We start from the raw sequence: 19241 nt of genomic DNA on the forward strand, positions 1-19241 counted from the left end.
CTCCATGTATGAAGGTGCATTACTATGATATCCCCACGCTGTGTACGTAAATGTATGCGCTCACAGTGTTGCTCCTGTGGTCTTCAGTATGTAATTTGACACTCCCCCTCTCTCTCTCCTCCCCCCCCTCTCTCTGTCCCCCCTCTCTCTCTCTCTCTCTCTCTCTCTCCCCCGACCTCTTTCTGCCCCCCCAGTTTTGTACACCTAGAAACGCCACTGAACACGACGAGTACACAGCGGCCACTCAGGTAACGGCACTGAAACAACCGACACTTTCAGAGACTTTTAAAAGGAAAGAGAAACTGCCCCAGAACAGTGAAAAGGCCAAAAAAATAACAGCCAAGATAGCTGAATTCATCGCGTTGGATGACCAGCCGTTATCCATTACCTTTTTTTTCTCTTAATGCATTGCATAAAGATCGGATCGGGAAAAATCGGTATCGGCAGATTGTCAAAATCAAATGATCGGAATCGGATCGGGAGCAAAAAAAGGTGATCGGGACATCCCTAGTTGAGTATCATCCGCATAACAATGAAAGTTTACAGAATGATTCCTTATAATATTGCCTAACGGAAGCATATATAATGTGAACAAAATAGGTCCGAGCACTGAGCCCTGTGGCACTCCATGGCTAACTTTGGTTTGCGTGGAAGATTCATCGTTGACACGTACAAACTGAGAGCGTTCAGATAGATAGGACCTAAACCAGCCTAAAGCAGTTCCCTTTATGCCGACTAAGTACTCTAATCTTTGCAATAGGATATCATGGTCGATAGTATCAAATGCAGCACTGAGATCGAGCAAAACAAGAATAGAGACAAGTCCCTTGTCTGAGGCTATTAGAATGTAATTTGTGACTTTAACCAGAGCTGTCTCTGTGCTATGATGTGTTCTAAAGCCAGACTGAAAATCTTCAAATAAATCATTGTTTTTTAAGTAATCACACAGCTGTTTTGCGACTGCTTTCTCAAGATTTTTTGAGAGGAACGGAAGATTAGAAATAGGTCTATAGTTGGCTAAAACCTCTGGATCGAGGTTGTGCTTTTTAAGAAGCGGTTTTATCACTGCTACTTTGAATGATTGTGGAACATAGCCTGATAAAGACATATTCATAATATTGTGCTAATTAATGGAAAAACTTCCTTCAACAGCTTAGTTGGAATTGGGTCTAACATGCACGTTGATGGTTTAAAAGAGAGAATCATTGAATTTAATTGTTCAAGGTTAATGGCTGAAAAGCATTCTAGTTTAATATCTTTCTTGATTCTTTGTACAGTATGAAAAATAGAGTCTTTGTGTCGCGAGTGAGCCCTCTATGTAATGGCCCACTTGCTGGCACCCAGTTATTTTGATCCCCCAATTAACCCAAACACACGAGGAGCAGGCAGATATCAGGTAACACAATTATCTTTATTATAAATTAAGTTAATAGTAAGGGACCATATCAGCCAAGCTTCTCACATGGAAATGTATCACAAGGCCAAGTAATGCAGTGCCTATAGACCACCCCATCATTCAGGCTGTTACCCCACCCCCTGCTGGCCGGAGGGACTATCAATGGTACAACTAACAGTAAAATATCACAAAGCATGCAAATAACGCAATAACGTCTATTTAAAGAAAGCACTACACACATCACACAATGAACATGCTCTCCCACTCACTGGCCGCTAAGGAGTAAAATGGAACAGTCACTGGCACTGGAGGGCAAATGACAACGAGTGGCACTATTTGCACCCCATACTCTCCTTGTTCATTTAACCAGTGACAGCCTGCCAAGACATGGCCCGAATTAAAATAGTTATGGGTCCGCTCTCGGTCAGGAACACCTCAGACCGAGAGGAGTTAAAAGTTATTTCTCTCACCCTTCCTTTAGCGCAGCGTGTTTCAATACGGAGCGACCCCGGAATCTGGTCGGAAGACAGCAGTTGGAGACTTGGCGTGCGTCTCCCAATAGTTCGGAGCGCGTCCGACTCAGATGCGCACTGGCCCTGATAGGAACAAGCGCACGGTGCGAAAGACAGGAACTTGAGGACGTTGCAATGATCAGGAACTTGAGTGTGTTGCAATAACAGGAACTTGAGTGCGTTGCAATAGACAGGAACTTGGGAGCGTTGCAATTCTGCCTTCAACCGACCCATCGATCAGCGGCTGGCAGCCGTACAGCAAATCGCAGTGCAGCAGAACTTCCACAGTGGACCTTCGCCTCACGGTCGCTTCCTCGTCGATCCGTCCAGAGCCTTGCTTCCCGTTCCCTCTTCACCTCGTAGCTTCACCTTCTCCGTTCTCCCGGTAAATGTCCCGGCTCCTCGCTTTAACCAACCACCGGCCAATCCACGTAGCTTACTGGAAGGCTGGGGAGGCAGCAGCCAATCACGCTGCCCTCATCCAGCTGATTCACACCAGCTGCGACAACACACATACTCCGCCCACCTGACAGGCTAACCCTTTTATGAATGGAAACACACATTTGTCCACACTTCTGCTTAAAATAGATATACACACAGTAAATATAATGCATCATCATTTGACATACAAAAATCCCATTCCTACTGGCGACATTTCCCCCCCCCGATGCTGGTGGTCGTCCCGACTACCCCTTAGACCTGGTACCTTTGTGGAGGCACCCCAAAATGTTTACGCTGCGACCTTCTCACAGGGCCTTGTCCTTCCCCTGGCACAAGCCCACCCTCCAATTGAGGCTCAAGGTCCAACTGAGCTGGGACCTGCTCTAGTTCCCCAAACTGCTCTGGCTCAGGCACTAGGCCTGGTATGACTGGGGTAGGCTGAGAGTCCCACCTAGCTACAGGGGCAAAAGGCAACAAGAATACAGGCTGTTTAGGCTGGGAATCAATTTCCTGAGGACACACCTGAGACTCGGTCCATAATCCTGCTGGGCAGGGACGCAGGTTGTTGCGGTGCATCGTCCGTATCGGTCCTTCCTTCCCCTCGGGCCGGATACTATACACTGGATGGCCAGGCCGTACCTGTGAGACAACAACATAGGGAGAAGGCACCCAATGTGGTTCCAACTTGCCTCTGGCTCTCCGTCTAAAGTTTCTGATCAGCACCCTCCCTCCGGGCAACAAGGGGATAGCATGGGCCTTTTTATCATACCGTGCCTGGTCCCAGTTCTGCCTTTGCTTGGTATGAGCTCGTACCCGGATATACGCTTCAAGCAGTGTCTGATGGTGTGTTCTCACCCAGCCATTAATTGTTCCCTTTTTCTGTGGGGGGACAACATTACATTACATTACATTACATTGCATTTAGCTGACGCTTTTATCCAAAGCGACTTACAATAAGTACATTCGACCAGGAAGACACAACCTTGAAGAAAACAGAATCATATAAGTACATCGGGTTTCATAGAGCCAAACATTTCAAGTGCTACTCAACTGGCTTTAGATAAGCCAGTCCTTTATTAGTATATAAGTGCTTTGTTAATAATTCTATCGCTCGAAGTGGAGTCGAAAGAGATTAGTTTTCAGTTTGCGCCGGAAGATGTGCAAGCTATCTGCTGTCCTGATGACAATGGGGAGCTCATTCCACCATCTTGGAGCCAGGATAGCAAACCCACGTGTTTTTGCTGATGGGAACTTGGGTCCCCCTCGCAGCGAGGGTGCAGCGAGTCGTTTGGCTGATGCGGAGCGTAGTGCACGCGCTGGGGTGTACGGTTTAACCATGTCCTGGATGTACGAAGGGCCAGATCCATTCGCAGCATGGTAAGCAAGTACCAGTGTCTTGAAGTGGATTCTAGCAGTTACCGGAAGCCAGTGAAGGGAGCGGAGGAGCGGAGTGGTGTGGGAAAATTTAGGAAGGTTGAAGACCAGACGAGCCGCTGCATTCTGGGTGAGCTGCAGAGGTCGGATGGCACATGCAGGTAGACCAGCCAGGAGAGAGTTGCAGTAGTCTAGGCGTGCGATGACAAGAGCCTGGACCAGAACCTGCGTCGCTTTCTGTGTCAGCTGGGGACGTATCTTCCTGATGTTGTAAAGCATGTATCTGCAGCAACGGGTTGTAGTAGCGATGTTTGCAGTGAAGGACAGGTTGTTATCTAGGGTCACACCCAGATTCCTTGCAGTCTGGGTCGGGGAAACAACAGAGGTGCCGATGTTGATTGTTAGGTCAAGAGTGGGACAATCTTTTCCCGGAAGGAAAAGCAGCTCAGTCTTATCAAGGTTGAGCTTGAGGTGATGAGATGATAACACCTACACACAGATCAACAGGCAGTCTGGCGTGACGGCCAAACAGTACAAAGTAGGGAGTCAGTTTAGTGCTACAATGTACAGTGTTGTTGTAAGCTTGAACTAAAGCTGGCAGCTTTTCCCTCCACCGTACCTGCTCTTCTGCACCCAGTGTGCCCAATAATGACAGCAAAGTTCTGTTGAAACGCTCACAGGCCCCATTTCCCTGGGGATGGTATGGGGTAGTGCGGCTCTTTGTACAGCCATACAGTTCACAGAGCTGCCGCATTACCTCAGACTCAAAGGCACCTCCTCGGTCCGTCAAGAACCTTTCTGGGCACCCGGAAGGCTGGATGAGGGCGGTCCACAAATGTCTCGCCGTCGTCTGAGCTGTCTGGTCCTTGGTGGGCACTGCCACAGCATACCTGGAAAACAGATCTGTCATAACCAGGATATACTGGTGGGTGTCGGTTGGCCGTCCCAATGATAAATAGTCCAGGGCTACAACCTCCCATGGGTAACTGGATACAATGGGCTGAAGAGGGGCCCTCACCTTGGGACCAGCCTTCCCTGTCACACATTGTGGGCATACTACTGTCCAGGACTTTATGTCCTTAGCCATCCCCAGCCAGTAGAATCTGCGCTGCAGGATACTCAAGACCTTTTCGCTGTTGGCATGTCCAAATAAATATCGTTCCAGCGCAGGCTAACCGAGGCTAACCGAGGCTAACCAATGAGCACAGGCATGTGTGTATGAGAATGGCCCTGACACCATTTCAGCCCAGATTTAAACTCCTGGCAGGACAAGCTCCAGCTCAATTCTCGCACTGAATAAAAAAAAGTGAGTGAGGGACTGCAATATAAGAGGGAAAGAAAGAGAAACTTTAAAACTGTTCAATTGTTATGATGTGTAAAGACTGATATTGTTCTATAATCGTCTGAAACTGTTAAGTCATGAAGAGAAACTCATGCTGCTGCTACACTTTATTTTATTTATCTAAAATTAAGCACTTTTGAGATGCACACATTTTCAAAAGCTAATTTATTTATTTTCTCTATTTCATTTTTTTTATGTGTGCTACAATGAGGGAAATACATTACGGGCCAAAAGTTTTATTTACAAGTATTAAAAGTAAGCAGAGGACACCAAACCAACTGAGACCTGTCTGTCCGCTGCATCTACGCACTGTACAACATGCACCTACAGCTCCTAAAGCATATAATCAGCCGTTGTGTATTTTATTATGTGAAGCACTAAATGGTTTTAGAAAAATATCGAGTCTTTGTTTGTAGATATCTACTAAACTACAACAAATACAGAGAGTAATGTAGGCCTGTTATACTGAGTGATATATATTTTACACACTGCTCTGCTTTCTGCACGGACCTCACAGCTGTTCTCTCTGTAAACATCGCGTTGCGATGAGAGCAGTTAATAAAATAATATCCAGGGGATGCATGCAGAGCTGTCATTGGCTGAGATAAGTCCGGCCATGCGTCACGACTCTTTGAAACATCTCTGTTCCCGGAAATGCATCCACGAAGGAGCCGTGGAGGACCCATCAGTGTATCCTCGGTTATAGCTCCTCCAGAGAGCCTCCTCGACGCTCGATCCTCGGTGTGCATTTAGAGAAATGAGATGTCCTTCAAAATGGCGCGCTGAAATTCATTTCCGGGTCACTACCGGAGGACCGAGGAGGGGAAATTTGAGTATTGAGAAGCCTCTTCTGGCTCTTTTTCTCCCTCCCTGAGGCAAGCGTTTGCTCCTGCTGCTGTAATTCAATGCAAATCCTTCCTAGAGGCAAGCACTGTAATTCTCTCCGGTTGGCCACCAGCAGATGACAAACACCCACCTCTCCGCCTCTTCCAAGGGACGAGGGGACCGTGCGGCAGAGTCAGGGGCGGACTGGGAGGAAAAAGTGGCCCGGGGATTAATTGACAGAAAGGCCCACTTAATGCGCGGCATGAATCGGCCGGCCGGCGACGAAAGTATGTTACTTAACAAAAAACCCTATGCATTTAATAATATTTTGGACCATTATTCATATAGTAATCACATTACCTGAGCCCTTGAGTTGCCTAGAGCAAAAATAGTTACAGCATATATTTATTCATTTTCATGTTAACAGATCATTGATGCAATAACATTTGGACCCAATTTGCCTGACTTGACGCATGGAATCAAACATGGGCGTAGGAAGCATCCTCAATGTGGGTGAGACAATGTAACAGGGGGTGTGGGCAGGTGGTGGACCTCACCTCCTCTAGGGGGGTCCGGGGGCATGCTCCCCCGGGAAGATTTTTTTTGTTGTTAAATGTTGAAGTTAAATGCATCTGTGAGCCTCTCCGCTCACACAGTGTTCAAATAGGGACGGAAAGAGCAGGTTGGTTTATCACAGGCGTTTATTAGCTCCAAACAAAGTATGCACGGGTCTCCAACGTTGCCCGTGTGGGAACCTTCACAGGTCCTTTGGCGACCTTCCAGGATCCCGCCTATTGCAAAACAGCCCAGAACCAGGTTACGACATGCTTTTATTCCGGCACTGATTACCTGATTCCGATCAGCTGTCTGGCCGACGGCCGAGCCACTCCCTTCACTCCAGCAGCCGGCGCCCTAACCACACCCCGCTGCCACATACCCCCACCCCCACCCCCACCCCCACCGCCCGACTCAGGCCGGGATCCCGCCGGCCGCAAGCTGACTCTTCCCCCCCCTCCGCTGAGCGAGAGAGGAAATCAGCCACGACCATCTGGTTACCCGGCCTGTGGATCACCTTGAAGTTGAAAGGCTGTAACGGCAGATACCACTGAGTGATCCGAGCGTTGGCATCCTTCATGCGGTGGAGCCACTGGAGCGGGGCATGGTCCGACCAGAGGATGAAAGGGCGCCCCAGGAGGTAGTACCTCAGGGCGCCGACCGCCCACTGTATGGCGAGGCACTCCTTTTCCACCGTACTGTAGTTTACCTCCCTCTGGGCGAGCTTAGGGCTAATGTACAGTACGGGGCGGTCAACCCCCTCTACTTGCTGGGACAAAACGGCCCCCACCCCACTGTTCGAGGCGTCGGTCTGCAACACAAAAGGGAGAGAGAAGTCAGGAGAATACAGAAGCGGCAGAGGGCTTTTTTAACCCTCTCAAACGCCAGCTGACACCGCTCCGTCCACTGGACTGGATCTGAAGCACCCTTTCGGGTCAGGTCGGTCAGGGGACTGGTCAGCTCCGAAAAGGACGGGATGAACCGCCTGTAGTAGCCGGCCAGCCCCATGAACCTCCTGACCTCTTTTTTCGTCTTGGGCGCCAGACAGGCTGAAATGGAGTTTGTTTTCTCTACCTGTGGCCGCACCTGCCCGCCGCCCAAGTGGTACCCCAGATACCGTACCTCCCTCCATCCAACCGCACACTTCTTCGGGTTGGCTGTGAGCCCCGCCTGCCTCAGGGACTCGAGCACTGCCCCCACCTGCTGCATATGTTGCTCCCATATCTCACTGTGAATGATGACATCATCCAAGTAAGCAGCAGCATATGCAGAGTGGGGACGCAGCACCAGGTCCATGAGCCGCTGGAAGGTGGCTGGAGCTCCGAACAACCCGAAAGGAAGTGTGATGAATTGGTATAAACCATACGGAGTGGAGAAGGCCGTTTTTTCCTTAGACACTGGAGAAAGGGGAATCTGCCAATAGCCCTTGGTTAAATCCAGCGTCGTGTAAAAGCGAGCAGTGCCTAGCCGATCCAGGAGTTCGTCGACCCGGGGCATTGGATAAGCATCAAATTTGGACACCTCGTTCACCCTGCGATAGTCCACACAGAACCGGATTGACCCGTCGGACTTACGTACCAGCACGACGGGGCAACACCAGTCACTGGTGGACTCTTCTATCACTCCCATCTCTAGCATAGCCTGAAGCTCCGCCTGAACAATTTTCCTCTTGTGTTCAGGCAGCCGATAGGGCCGTGAACGAATGGCCACGCCCGGGGGCGTTTCTATGCGGTGGTGTATGAGAGAGGTGCGCCCTGGCAGCGGAGAGAACACGTCGGCAAACTGCCTTTGCAACGAAGCAACGTCTGCTCTCTGGCCCGGTGAGATATTGTCGCCACAACAGACCGGGGCTAATTTGTTGCTTTTAATGACCTCTGGTCCCAACTCATCTCTCTCAATCACCGTGGTGGCCAGAGAAACAGACGCCACTTCCCTCCATGCTTTCAGGAGGTTAAGGTGGTAAATCTGTGTTGCTCCCCCCCTGTCAGAACGCACCACCTCATAATCTACGTCCCCCACTCGTCGTGTGACCACGAAGGGTCCTTGCCACTAGGCGAGTAGTTTAGAGCAAGAGGATGGGAGTAATACAAGCACTTTATCTCCCGGTGAAAATTGTCTCAGTTTCGACCCTCTGTTGTACAGGCCTGCTGACGTTCCTGAGCCTGGAGCAAATTCTCCCGTGATATCTGCCCCAGTGAGTGGAGTTTTGCTAGCAGGTCCATAACGTACTGTATTTCGTTTTTACTGGTGCTTGGACCCTCCTCCCAGTTTTCCTTAACTAGGTCCAAAACACTCCGGGGCTTCCTACCAAATAACAGCTCAAAGGGAGAAAATCCTGTGGAGGACTGGGGCACCTCCCGCACTGCAAACAACAGAGGATCTACTGTAGCCATTTATCCCAATTACGACTATCTTCGTGAACGAACTTACGAACCATGTTCTTTAGTGTTTTGTTAAACCGTTCCACCAGGCCGTCGGTCTGCGGATGGTAAACACTAGTCCGTATTGAATGGACGCCCAGTAGTTCATACAGCTCGCGTAGTGTGCGTGACATAAACTGTGTGCCCTGGTCAGTCAGGATCTCTTTCGGGATCCCGACTCGGGAGATAATGTGAAACAGTGCCTACGCTCTTTGCAGAGATATTACGCAGCGGCACTGCTTCGGGATATCGCGTTGCATAATCCACTAGGACTAGTACAAAGCGATATCCCCGTGCACTCCGGTCTAATGGCCCGATGAGGTCCATACCAACTCTCTCAAAAGGCACCTCAATCAATGGTAACAGGCGCTCTGGGGATGGCCGGCGGGTTAACCAGCTGACATTCACGGCAAGATGCACACCACCGCTTCACATCTGCGCGAATGCTCGGCCAATAAAATCGGGCCATTATCCGGTGTAGTGATTTGTCGTACCCTAGGTGACCTGGCATGGGGTTATAATGAGCCGCCTGGTAAACCATTTCCCGACGGCTTTTTGGCACCAACAACTGGGTATTTATCTCTCCTGTCTGTGTGTCACGGCTTACACGATACAGCCTGTCCCTAACCACCGTAAAGTGTGGGTGAGTGAGTGCTGTGTTTGGGTGTAGCTGGGAGCCATCAATACTCACCACCTGGCCGAAGGCGTGCTGAAGGGTCTCGTCCCTCGACTGTTCGAGGGGGAAATCCTCCATGGGAAACACCAGCGGGTCCAGAGGGACCTCCGCTGCCCCCTCCGTGTCCGTCTCCTCCTCGACGTCGTCAGCCGCCTCCGACTCTCCACTAAACACAGCACACAACTCACATTTCCCTGCCATGTGTGAACGCACCCCCATAGCCCCCGCTAGCTTAGCAAACCCCGGCCAATTCATTCCCAAAATCAGGGGGTGCGTAAGGCGAGTGCTAACTCCAGCCCTGACCCAGCTTTTTCCCCTTATAAGACATTTCCAGCGTCACCTCCGGGTACTGGTGAATATCCCCATGCACACACCTCACCTTCACCCACGATGCTTCAATCAATGCCCCAGGCCGAACCAAGCGCTGATGGATCATCGTCTGATTACAGCCCGTGTCCATCAGAGCCTGGTGTGTACCCCCCGTCCCTTCCAAATCGGGGGAGGCAACTGGCGGTCCCGCAACCCGAACCAGCTGTCCGACCTCCATGAGAGGACACTCCCGTCGGAAGTGGCCGGGCTGCCCGCACCGCCAGCAATCCTGCCCTGACCTCTGAGGAGCCCCCCGTGGTGCCGGACGACCAGAAGCGTGGGCCGGACCCTGGGGAGAGATAAAAACAGGAGGGTAAGGTAGGGCTTGGGGGGAAAGTGTCGGGGCTGCGGGGTTGGGGCCGTGTGGTGGTGGGGAGGGAAGGGCAGCTGCTCCAGGAAACCTCCTCCTCGGGGCTGGGACGGGTCGGCCTGCTGAAACGGCTGGTGGTCGGGGCTCCTCTTTCATGCTCCGCCGGGGAAGCGAGAGGTGGTCCTCCGCGAGGACGACGGCTGCTTCCAGGTTGGCGGGGCGATTGCACTGGACCCAATTCACCGTAGAAGATGGCAGGCCGGGGATTAACTGCTCCAGCGCCACCTGCCCGACGACTTCCTCAGCGGAGCGCACCCCCGGCTGGAGCCAGCCGCTGCATCCAGGAGCCACTGCGCGTAGGAGAAGGGCCGGTCAGCGTCCTCGAAGGGGAGGGCCCGGAACCGGCGGCGATGTCCCTCTGGTGTGCTGCCAAGCCAGTCCAGGATGGCCTTCCTCAGATGCCGGTACACATGCCGAGAGGCTGCTGGCAGGCTGTGGGCGGCTAGCTGCGCACCCCCAGATAGCAGAGGCAATAGCCGCGCTGCCCACTCCTCCTCCGGCCACCTGCACGCCGCCGATTTTAATCGATTAAGTCGATTAGTTGTTGCACCCCTATCTGATAGATAGAACATAGGTAGCCTATCAAAACGGCCCGGCCCAGCCCAGCCCAGTGGGGTGTAGGACACACCCCTCCAGGGAATGGCCGGAACCCTTACAAATGTGGGCCGGTAGGATTTAGGTAAGCAAAAAAAAAAAAAAAGGGAGTGGCTGGAACACTTACAAATGTGGGCCGGTAGGATTTAGGCAAAGAAAAAAAAAAAACATTTAAAAAATGTTTTACATCCGGCCCACGCACAGCACCGGCCCACCGGGAAAACTCCCGGTATTCCCAATGGCCGGTCAACATTTAAATCTTCCGGACAAAATTTGAAAAGTGCCGGTCAAAGGTCTTCTTTGTTATTTATTGAGCTTCAAAACAAATGAATAACGACTCTATATAATAATATAAGAATAAAACACGGAGGACGGAGCCTCTCTTTTCCTCCCCCTCTTCTGAGAGCCCAGCAGCTGATCAGAGCACGCTCCCCTCTCCTGCAGGGGGGCGTGGTCAGCTGCAGCTCATTTGCATTAAAAGCTATGTCACAGAATCAGCCCTTGCAAAAACAGGGCTGGAAAAGAGCAAATAGAGCGAAATGAGGCATGGCTAAAATGCATGATCTGTTTGGAACGGAGGGGTAGGGTGGAGGGGGCGGTTTGGGAATGGGCCAATGTAACAAACTGTCGTCTGGTGCGCACCAGAGAAGCGGACTATTAGGTGTGAATACAAGACTAAAGTGAACAATCTAAACACTCAGAGAGTCCTTTAGCTCACCTGAGTCTCTCAGTCTGAGAGGAGAGGACCCTCCTCCAGCTTGTTGTGGAACAAACAGCTCCTTATGTCCGTTAGTGCAGCTAGCTAACCAGATGCTAACAACACGGTCCCTGCTGGCACCGGTCCCTCTCTCTCCCTCTCTCTCGATCACACTAAGGCCCATTCCCAAACCGCCCCCTACCCCTCCGTTTGCGCATTCACGCGGAGAGTCCGCCATATTGAGGGCTGTTCCAAACCAACGAGTGTGGAGCGGTGTGGAGGGGGAGTGGGCTATCGAGCGGTGCTGACTTGAGACCGGTCTCTACCTGACCGGTCTCAACACTGTGTGTGTCCGTCAGACTCAATGAAAGATGTTTGGAGTTTTATTTGAGTTATTAATTAAAAAATGTTGTCAAAGAGATGCTGATTTGAAACCGTTGTTACATACAGTTACGGCATTTCCTGTTTCTGCTGTAGAGAGGGGAGGCTGTCCCAAAGCTTGCTGCTGTATTTACTCCCTCCATCTGACAGGAGGGACCCTCGTTGAGCTGCGAGTGTGGCTACAGACGGAGTTCACTCCGTCACGGAGGGGTAGGGTCGAGGGAGTGGTTTGGGATTGGGCCTAAATGCGCTATTGCCACACACACACACAGGGGCGGATTGGCCATCGGGAATACCGGGAGTTTCCCCGGTGGGCCGGTGCTGTGCATGGGCCGGAGGGCCGGTGCTGTGCATGGGCCGGAGGGCCAAAACAATAAATACATTTTTTTTTAAATATTTAAAAAAAAAAATAAAAATGTTTGCCTAAATCCTACCGGCCCATATTTGTGAGTATACCGGCCACTCCCTTTTTTTTTTTGCTTAACTAAATCCTACCGGCCCACATTTGTAAGTGCCCACATTTGTAAGCGTTCCGGGCCGGCCACTCCCCATCAGGCCCGTAGCAGCTGTCACTGCGCAGTGAAAGATCAGGAGTGAGTTACTGATGGATAAACAAGCTCCAAAGCGTAAAGGAGGTGCACAAAAACTTAGGGATAAAAAAATGAAAGCACTTGAGGAAGGTTCAGCAAAATAAAAATAAATTACAGACTTTTCGTTTGGTCCTGCAGCTGGTTGTAGTTGTAGTACAACCACCACCGGAGAAGCTGATGTAACGTTAGCCGACACAGCGGCCATTCCCAGTGGCAGTGAGTCCAGCAATGAAACTGACACAGTACAGCGGCATCTAGAGCCCAGTACCAGCAGTGATATGATGGTAAGTTAATGTTATGATTGATGCTGAAAGTGAAAATCCTCATTTGGCTAATGCTAGCTTGCTTTTTAATGTAGCAGATGAGGTAATATTAGCTAGCTAGCCTATTTCTAGCTAGCTAGGCTATTGCCTACAGTACATTGTGTGTTCACAGGGACAGCTAATGCATTAGCTAGCTAGCCTATTGCCTACAGTACATTGTGTGTTCACAGGGACAGGGTAAAATTAACAACATTCACTGACCAAATTCTGGTGAAATATGCAAGCTGCTGGTAGATTTGCTTCACTCATTGACAACGGTAATCTATTTGAACATTATAGCCACTTGACTTGGGCTGGTGAATCAATGAGACTACGATGATTGCTTATACTGTCTTTTGTTTGATTAGCTTAGACGTTAGGTTACCTTATTAATACTACAAATAATAAAGGGTCCATTATTTGTCAACCTGCAACTAAAGTTACTGTCTGGTGGAAATTAGCCTGTTACTGTCTTTAAGACTTTACTTGGTTTACATACATAATAATAACATGGTGGTAACATAATAACGTAACATACTAATCAATACTAATCATTTATGTAGGCTGAAGATGATCCTGCTGCTGACACTGACAGAGTTAGTCAAGGCCAGGATGTCAGTGCCACCCCAGTTGATTATTTCACCAGGCCGATGTCAGGCACATTAGACCTATTCTTCCGTTTTCACCCCCAGCAGAAGGCAGACAAGGCTGTAGTGCAGAGGGCTTTTTTTTGCAAAGACGGCACAAACAGGAAATAGCTATCATACAGTGAAGCCAGAGAAGTACTCTTCTGCTCCCTTTGTATGGCTTTTGCTAATCCTAGAGATAGCAACTCCTTCATCACTGGCATGACCAACTTCACACACATACATCAGAGAGTCGAGGAGCATGATCAGAGCCATGCTCACAGAGGTTGCGCTGAGGCATATTTCCTCAGATTCTCAAAAAACACAATTCAGGACCTTCTCATGGGACCTCAGATGTCACGTCACAGAGAGGAAGTCCGCAGGAAGCGTCAAGTGTTGGAGCGCATCATAGATGTGTTGAAGCTCATTGGTCAAAGTGGTTTGAGCTACAGGGGCACGCAGGCGGAGGCATTATATACACAAGATGATGACACCATTGATCATGGTAACTTTTTAGAGATGATTGTTTTGCTGGGAAAATATGATGTGTGTCTCAAGGAACACCTCACTCTCTGTACAGAGAGGGGTTCAGGTGGAGTGGCTGCACCCGTAGGATAGAAAAGGGGAAAGTGACGTCTGACTCAGAGGTCGCACGGCTGTGGAGAAGAACGTTCATTCAGAACCCACATTCTGTTACTGAGTTTAGGCTAGTTAGCTAGCAGGTTTATTGTTCTGGGTGCAGTCACTTTTGCCTCCACTTGCTGTTCAAATAAATGTTGAAAGAAAAAGTTAATCTGTTTACAGTTCTGTTTCATATTGGTGTTGAGAGATGTATCCATAGCTTTAGTCCCTAATTTTGCTCTCCAAATGCACCAGATTGATGCATTTAACTTCAACATTTTAAAACAAATCTTCCCGGGAGAGCTTGCGCCCGGACCCCCCTAGAGGAGGTGAGGTCCACCACCTGCCCACACCCCCTGTCAAATTGTCTCACCCACATTGAGGATGCTTCCTACCCCCATGTTTTATTCCATGCGTCAAGTCAGGCAAATTGGGTCCAAATGTTATTGCATCAATGATCTGTTAACATTAAAATCACTAAATATATGCTGTAACTATTTTGCTTAGGCAACTCAAGGGCTCAGGTAATGTGATGACTATATGAATAATGGTCCAAAATAACATAAAATGCATAGGGTTTTTTGTTAAGTAACATACTTTCGTCGCCGGCCGGCCGATACATGCCGCGCATTAAGTGGGCCTGTCTGTCAATTAATCCCCGGGCCACTTTTTCCCCCCAGTCCGCCCCTGCACACACAGAGCCGAGCTTGAATGACACAAGCACAACATTTTTTTTATAAAAATGTATAAATTAATAATGTTGTGTACAAACATTTCAAATGTAAATATAAAATGAAAAATAAGTTTATTTTTTAAATGATTTCTCACAAAAACCTTTCTAAATTATAGTAAACTATTAAAAAATGTTTAGTCAGTTTTTCTGCCTAAAATAGTTGAAATTGAACATGAACTATATCAAACACCACATGCATGGCAATTAACCCATTTTTGCCCGCTATTTAAATTGACTTTGGTTAGTTAAAGGGGAAAGGAAACACCAATTACAGCTATAATATTCCGGGAGTTTATTCATTTTACAATGGATATTGATCGTAATATTTATTGTATATGATATTACTCGCCAAAAGAAAATTAATTATCCGCCGGCCGGTGGGGAATTCCGGGACCAGGCCGCCGCCATTAGGGGAGTCCCAAATGGTGACGTCACTGGGTGGGTCTTCGCTCCGGGTATCCATACCGGAAGTCAACACAACGTAGCAGATATGGCAGCGATGGAGGAATTTTGCAATGAGATCGACGTTTTGATCGATGAATTTGACTATTCGTCGGGAGATGACATTGATGTGGAGGCATCTACAGTTACCAGGCATCCCATGGTCTATGCTTATGAACCGATTCGGTCGAATACTAAAGTGGCATACGATCCGGAATCCGCCGAAAGTACCGACGGTTCTGAACTCGCCGAGTGGGATACCACCAGTTCCAGTACCGACTCGGTCTCAGTGGTCAGTTGACATATATTTTGTATTATTTTCCAACACCTCATACATCTTGGCAATACCATCCATTGAACACCTAGTCCAGCAATACTAGCCTTTTTAGGGCTGTTTTCGACAGATGAGCGTGTGTATGTATGCCAGTTTAATTAGTTGAGCTATAGAACACCCCCAATTCTCCATTGTACGTCATAATAATAGCTACCATTTAGTTTGGACGCGATTGCATTAATTAATAAGGTCACACTGTGTCAGTAAATACATGTGTGAGCTAGTAATCTGGTAGTGCTGCAATATTTACCACTCTCTCGGCAGCTGAAGCAACTCGTTTGGTGGCTCGAACGTCACGTTTGTTGACACTGTCATTGTCTTGCGCGGCCGACGTGCTGGGACGGTCGGTGTTCCCGACTGCATACGTTGAGAAATCGAATATTGTGGGAACAGATCCTGGCTTCAAATCCGATGTTTTGTATTAAACCAAGCATCCAGACTCATCAAACCTCATTTTGTGGACATAATCGTCATTTTTAAAGTGTTCGCTGCACACACGTGCGTACTGATTCAGCGGCGGATCGGACCATTTCATGGAAATAACCCATGCTTTGAGCAGCTTCTCATCCGTTAGTGGCAGCCTATGGAAATGTACTTCTTCCTTCTTCGTATAAAATCCATTTGTGCAGCCTGGGGCAATACAATAAACTCCTGACGACGACCGTTTTCTTTTAATGTAAACTACTGGTGCATTGCCCGCCATGTTGTTTGTTATTGAGCTTTGGCCCAGGAAGCCGTACCCACTCAGTGACGTCACTGGGAAAGTCCCGGCGCAATGGAAGCGCCCATGGTCATTAGGCACGTATTTCAAAAAATAAATTCGCGTATCTCGATCGTTTACATTGGAAATAGACTAGATAAATACATTTCCTAATGGGAATATTGTCGCATGGAAAGCAGTTTGAAAAGTGTTTCCATTTCCCTTTAATAAAAATATTGATATTATATATATATATATATATATATATATATATATAGCATATAATTGATGCAGTCTTTCTGAACACTTTTAATACTGCAAATGAAGAATATTTAAAATGTTCTGCACAGAGTGCCCTAACTTACAGCAGTTGAAAAGATTTGTGAAAGGATACATTCTTCATGGGCTTCAATGGCTCTCTAGTAAAGGGTGTTTTATGGTTGCTTGTATTATCCTCAGATAGTGGTTTGTTTAAATAACTAGTGACATTTTAATAAATATTGCAAAAAAGGCATATACAGTGGGGCAAAAAAGTATTTAGTCAGCCACCAATTGTGCAAGTTCTCCCACTTAAAAAGATGAGGCCTGTAATTTTCATCCTAGGTATACTTCAACTATGAGAGACAAAATGAGAAAAAAAAAGAAATCCAGAAAATCACATTGTCTGATTTTTAAAGAATTTATTTGCAAATTATGGTGGAAAATAAGTATTTGGTCAATAACAAAAGTTAATCTCAATACTTTGTTATATACCCTTTGTTGGCAAGGACAGAGGTCAAACGTTTTCTGTAAGTCTTCACAAGGTTTTCACACACTGTTGCTGGTATTTTGGCCCATTCCTCCATGCAGATCTCCTCTAGAGCAGTGATGTTTTGGGGCTGTCGCTGGGCAACACGGATTTTCAACTCCCTCCAAAGATTTTCTATGGGGTTGAGATCTGGAGACTGGCTAGGCCACTCCAGGACCTTGAAATGCTTCTTACGAAGCCACTCCTTTGTTGCCCGGGCGGTGTGTTTGGGATCATTGTTATGCTGAAAGACCCAGCCACGTTTCATCTTCAATGCCCTTGCTGATGGAAGGAGGTTGTCACTCAAAATCTCACGATACATGGCCCCATTCATTCTTTCCTTTACATGGATCAGTCGTCCTGGTCCCTTTGCAGAAAAACAGCCCCAAAGCATGATGTTTCCACCCCCATGTTTCACAGTAGGTATGGTGTCCTTTGGATGCAACTCAGCATTCTTTCTCCTCCAAACACGTCTAGTTTAGTTTTTACCAACAAGTTCTATTTTGGTTTCATCTGACCATATGACATTCTCCCAATCCTCTTCTGGATCATCTAAATACTCTCTAGCAAACTTCAGACGGGCCTGGACATGTACTGGCTTAAGCAGGGGGACACGTCTGGCACTGCAGGATTTGAGTCCCTGGCGGCGTAGTGTGTTACTGATGGTAGCCTTTGTTACTTTGGTCCCAGATCTCTGCAGGTCATTAACTAGGTCCCCCCGTGTGGTTCTGGGATTTTTGCTCACCGTTCTTGTGATCATTTTGACCCCACAGGGTGAGATCTTGCGTGGAGCCCCAGATCGAGGGAGATTATCAGTGGTCTTGTATGTCTTCCATTTTCTAATAATTGCTCCCACAGTTGATTTCTTCACACGAAGCTGCTTACCTATTGCAGATTCAGTCTTCCCAGCCTGGTGCAGGTCTACAATTTTGTTTCTGGTGTCCTTTGACAGCTCTTTGGTCTTGGCCATAGTGGAGTTTGGAGTGTGACTGTTTGAGGTTGTGGACAGGTGTCTTTTATACTGATAACGAGTTCAAACAGGTGCCATTAATACAGTTAACGAGTGGAGGACAGAGGAGGCTCTTAAAGAAGAAGTTACAGGTCTGTGAGAGCCAGAAATCTTGTTTGTTTGTAGGTGACCAAATACTTATTTTACCAAGGAATTTACCAATGAATTCATTAAAAAAATCCTACAATGTGATTTCCTGGATTCTTTCCCCCCATTCTGTCTCTCATAGTTGAAGTGTACCTAGGATGAAAATTACAGGCCTCATCTTTTTAAGTGGGAGAACTTGCACAATTGGTGGCTGACTAAATACTTTTTTGCCCCACTGTATAACCTGGCCGGCTTAGCCAGTGTGTTCTTCAAGCACCACAAGATTCATAGTTTATAAAGTACAATTCTGGGCCATTTATTGTGTCATTTCTCCAAACACATACAGTACAAATGCCTGTTTATGAAGCCTTAAAATGGTGCAGGAAAAGGACTTTACATTGTATTATACTTAAAGACAGGACTATTCAGTTAAGAGAAGAGAAAAAGGAAAGAAAACTGTTATAATGGGTGATGTAACATTAATGACAGACATAAATGAGGTCCTTGGCACTCAGACTCTAGAGGGGTCATTTTGTGATCATGGGGCATCACCCTTACAGCATCAGGACAATATCATATGGAGTCAGACACTGGAAGTGTGCTGGAGGCGTTGACTGGGACTGATGGAAGGATGAGGCTGATGAGACTGAAGAATCTGTGAGGAACGAACTAGCGGCAGAGGAATAATTATATATTAAAAGACAGCAGCATCATAAGAGGGCAACCATGTGACAGAGTGTCAGTGTGCTGAAGGATAGACCAGCTATCCAGGCCAGACTCTAAAGACTTTCCAAGGTGTAAAATGCTGCTGCCGGAGTACTGACTTGAAGTATTGCTGATATCAAGTCTACCATCCTCTTAAAATACTCTGTCCAACAATATAATGGCGCATTTCCACTGCAACGGGGTAGCCCCGTTTAAGCGTCCCTAAGCGTCCTCGCTGGCCGTCCGAGGCCGTGGCGCATTTCCATTACAGTTTAGGACCTGGGGTAGCAACGCAGTGTAGGCGGGGCGATCGGCTTTGTTTTTGTTCACATTTCGAGTTGTTCCGTCGAGCTC

At 48.0% G+C, this 19241-nt stretch overlaps 1 protein-coding gene across 1 annotated transcript; it reads right to left on the reverse strand.

The window, feature by feature from the left end:
* Positions 1–2601: 2601 nt before the first annotated feature.
* Positions 2602–16318, reverse strand: LOC117555269. The gene is made up of 8 exons (XM_034230118.1): positions 15850–16318; positions 9557–10199; positions 6834–7256; positions 6629–6681; positions 4481–4613; positions 3119–3228; positions 2872–2988; positions 2602–2800 (listed from the first exon to the last, which is right to left on the reverse strand). The coding sequence occupies exons 2-8, from the start codon at positions 9794–9796 to the stop codon at positions 2602–2604; spliced, it is 1275 nt and encodes a 424-aa protein (XP_034086009.1). The 5' UTR covers positions 9797–10199; positions 15850–16318.
* Positions 16319–19241: the final 2923 nt, after the last annotated feature.

The sequence above is a fragment of the Gymnodraco acuticeps genome, unplaced genomic scaffold, assembly GCF_902827175.1.
Source record: "Gymnodraco acuticeps unplaced genomic scaffold, fGymAcu1.1, whole genome shotgun sequence".
Lineage (NCBI taxonomy): Eukaryota > Metazoa > Chordata > Actinopteri > Perciformes > Bathydraconidae > Gymnodraco > Gymnodraco acuticeps.

What these genes read in the sequence shown, in the direction of transcription:
- LOC117555269 (XM_034230118.1), bottom strand. Translation starts at nt 9,796, where the DNA reads ATGAATTGGCCGGGGTTTGCTAAGCTAGCGGGGGCTATGGGGGTGCGT. An exon ending in CGGTGGGGGTGGGGGTGGGG is followed by an intron (nt 6,682 to 6,833) that starts GTGGGGGTATGT and finishes GTTTTGCAATAG; the next exon opens with GCGGGATCCTGGAAGGTCGC. An exon ending in GATTATGGACCGAGTCTCAG is followed by an intron (nt 2,801 to 2,871) that starts GTGTGTCCTCAG and finishes CCCTGTAGCTAG; the next exon opens with GTGGGACTCTCAGCCTACCC.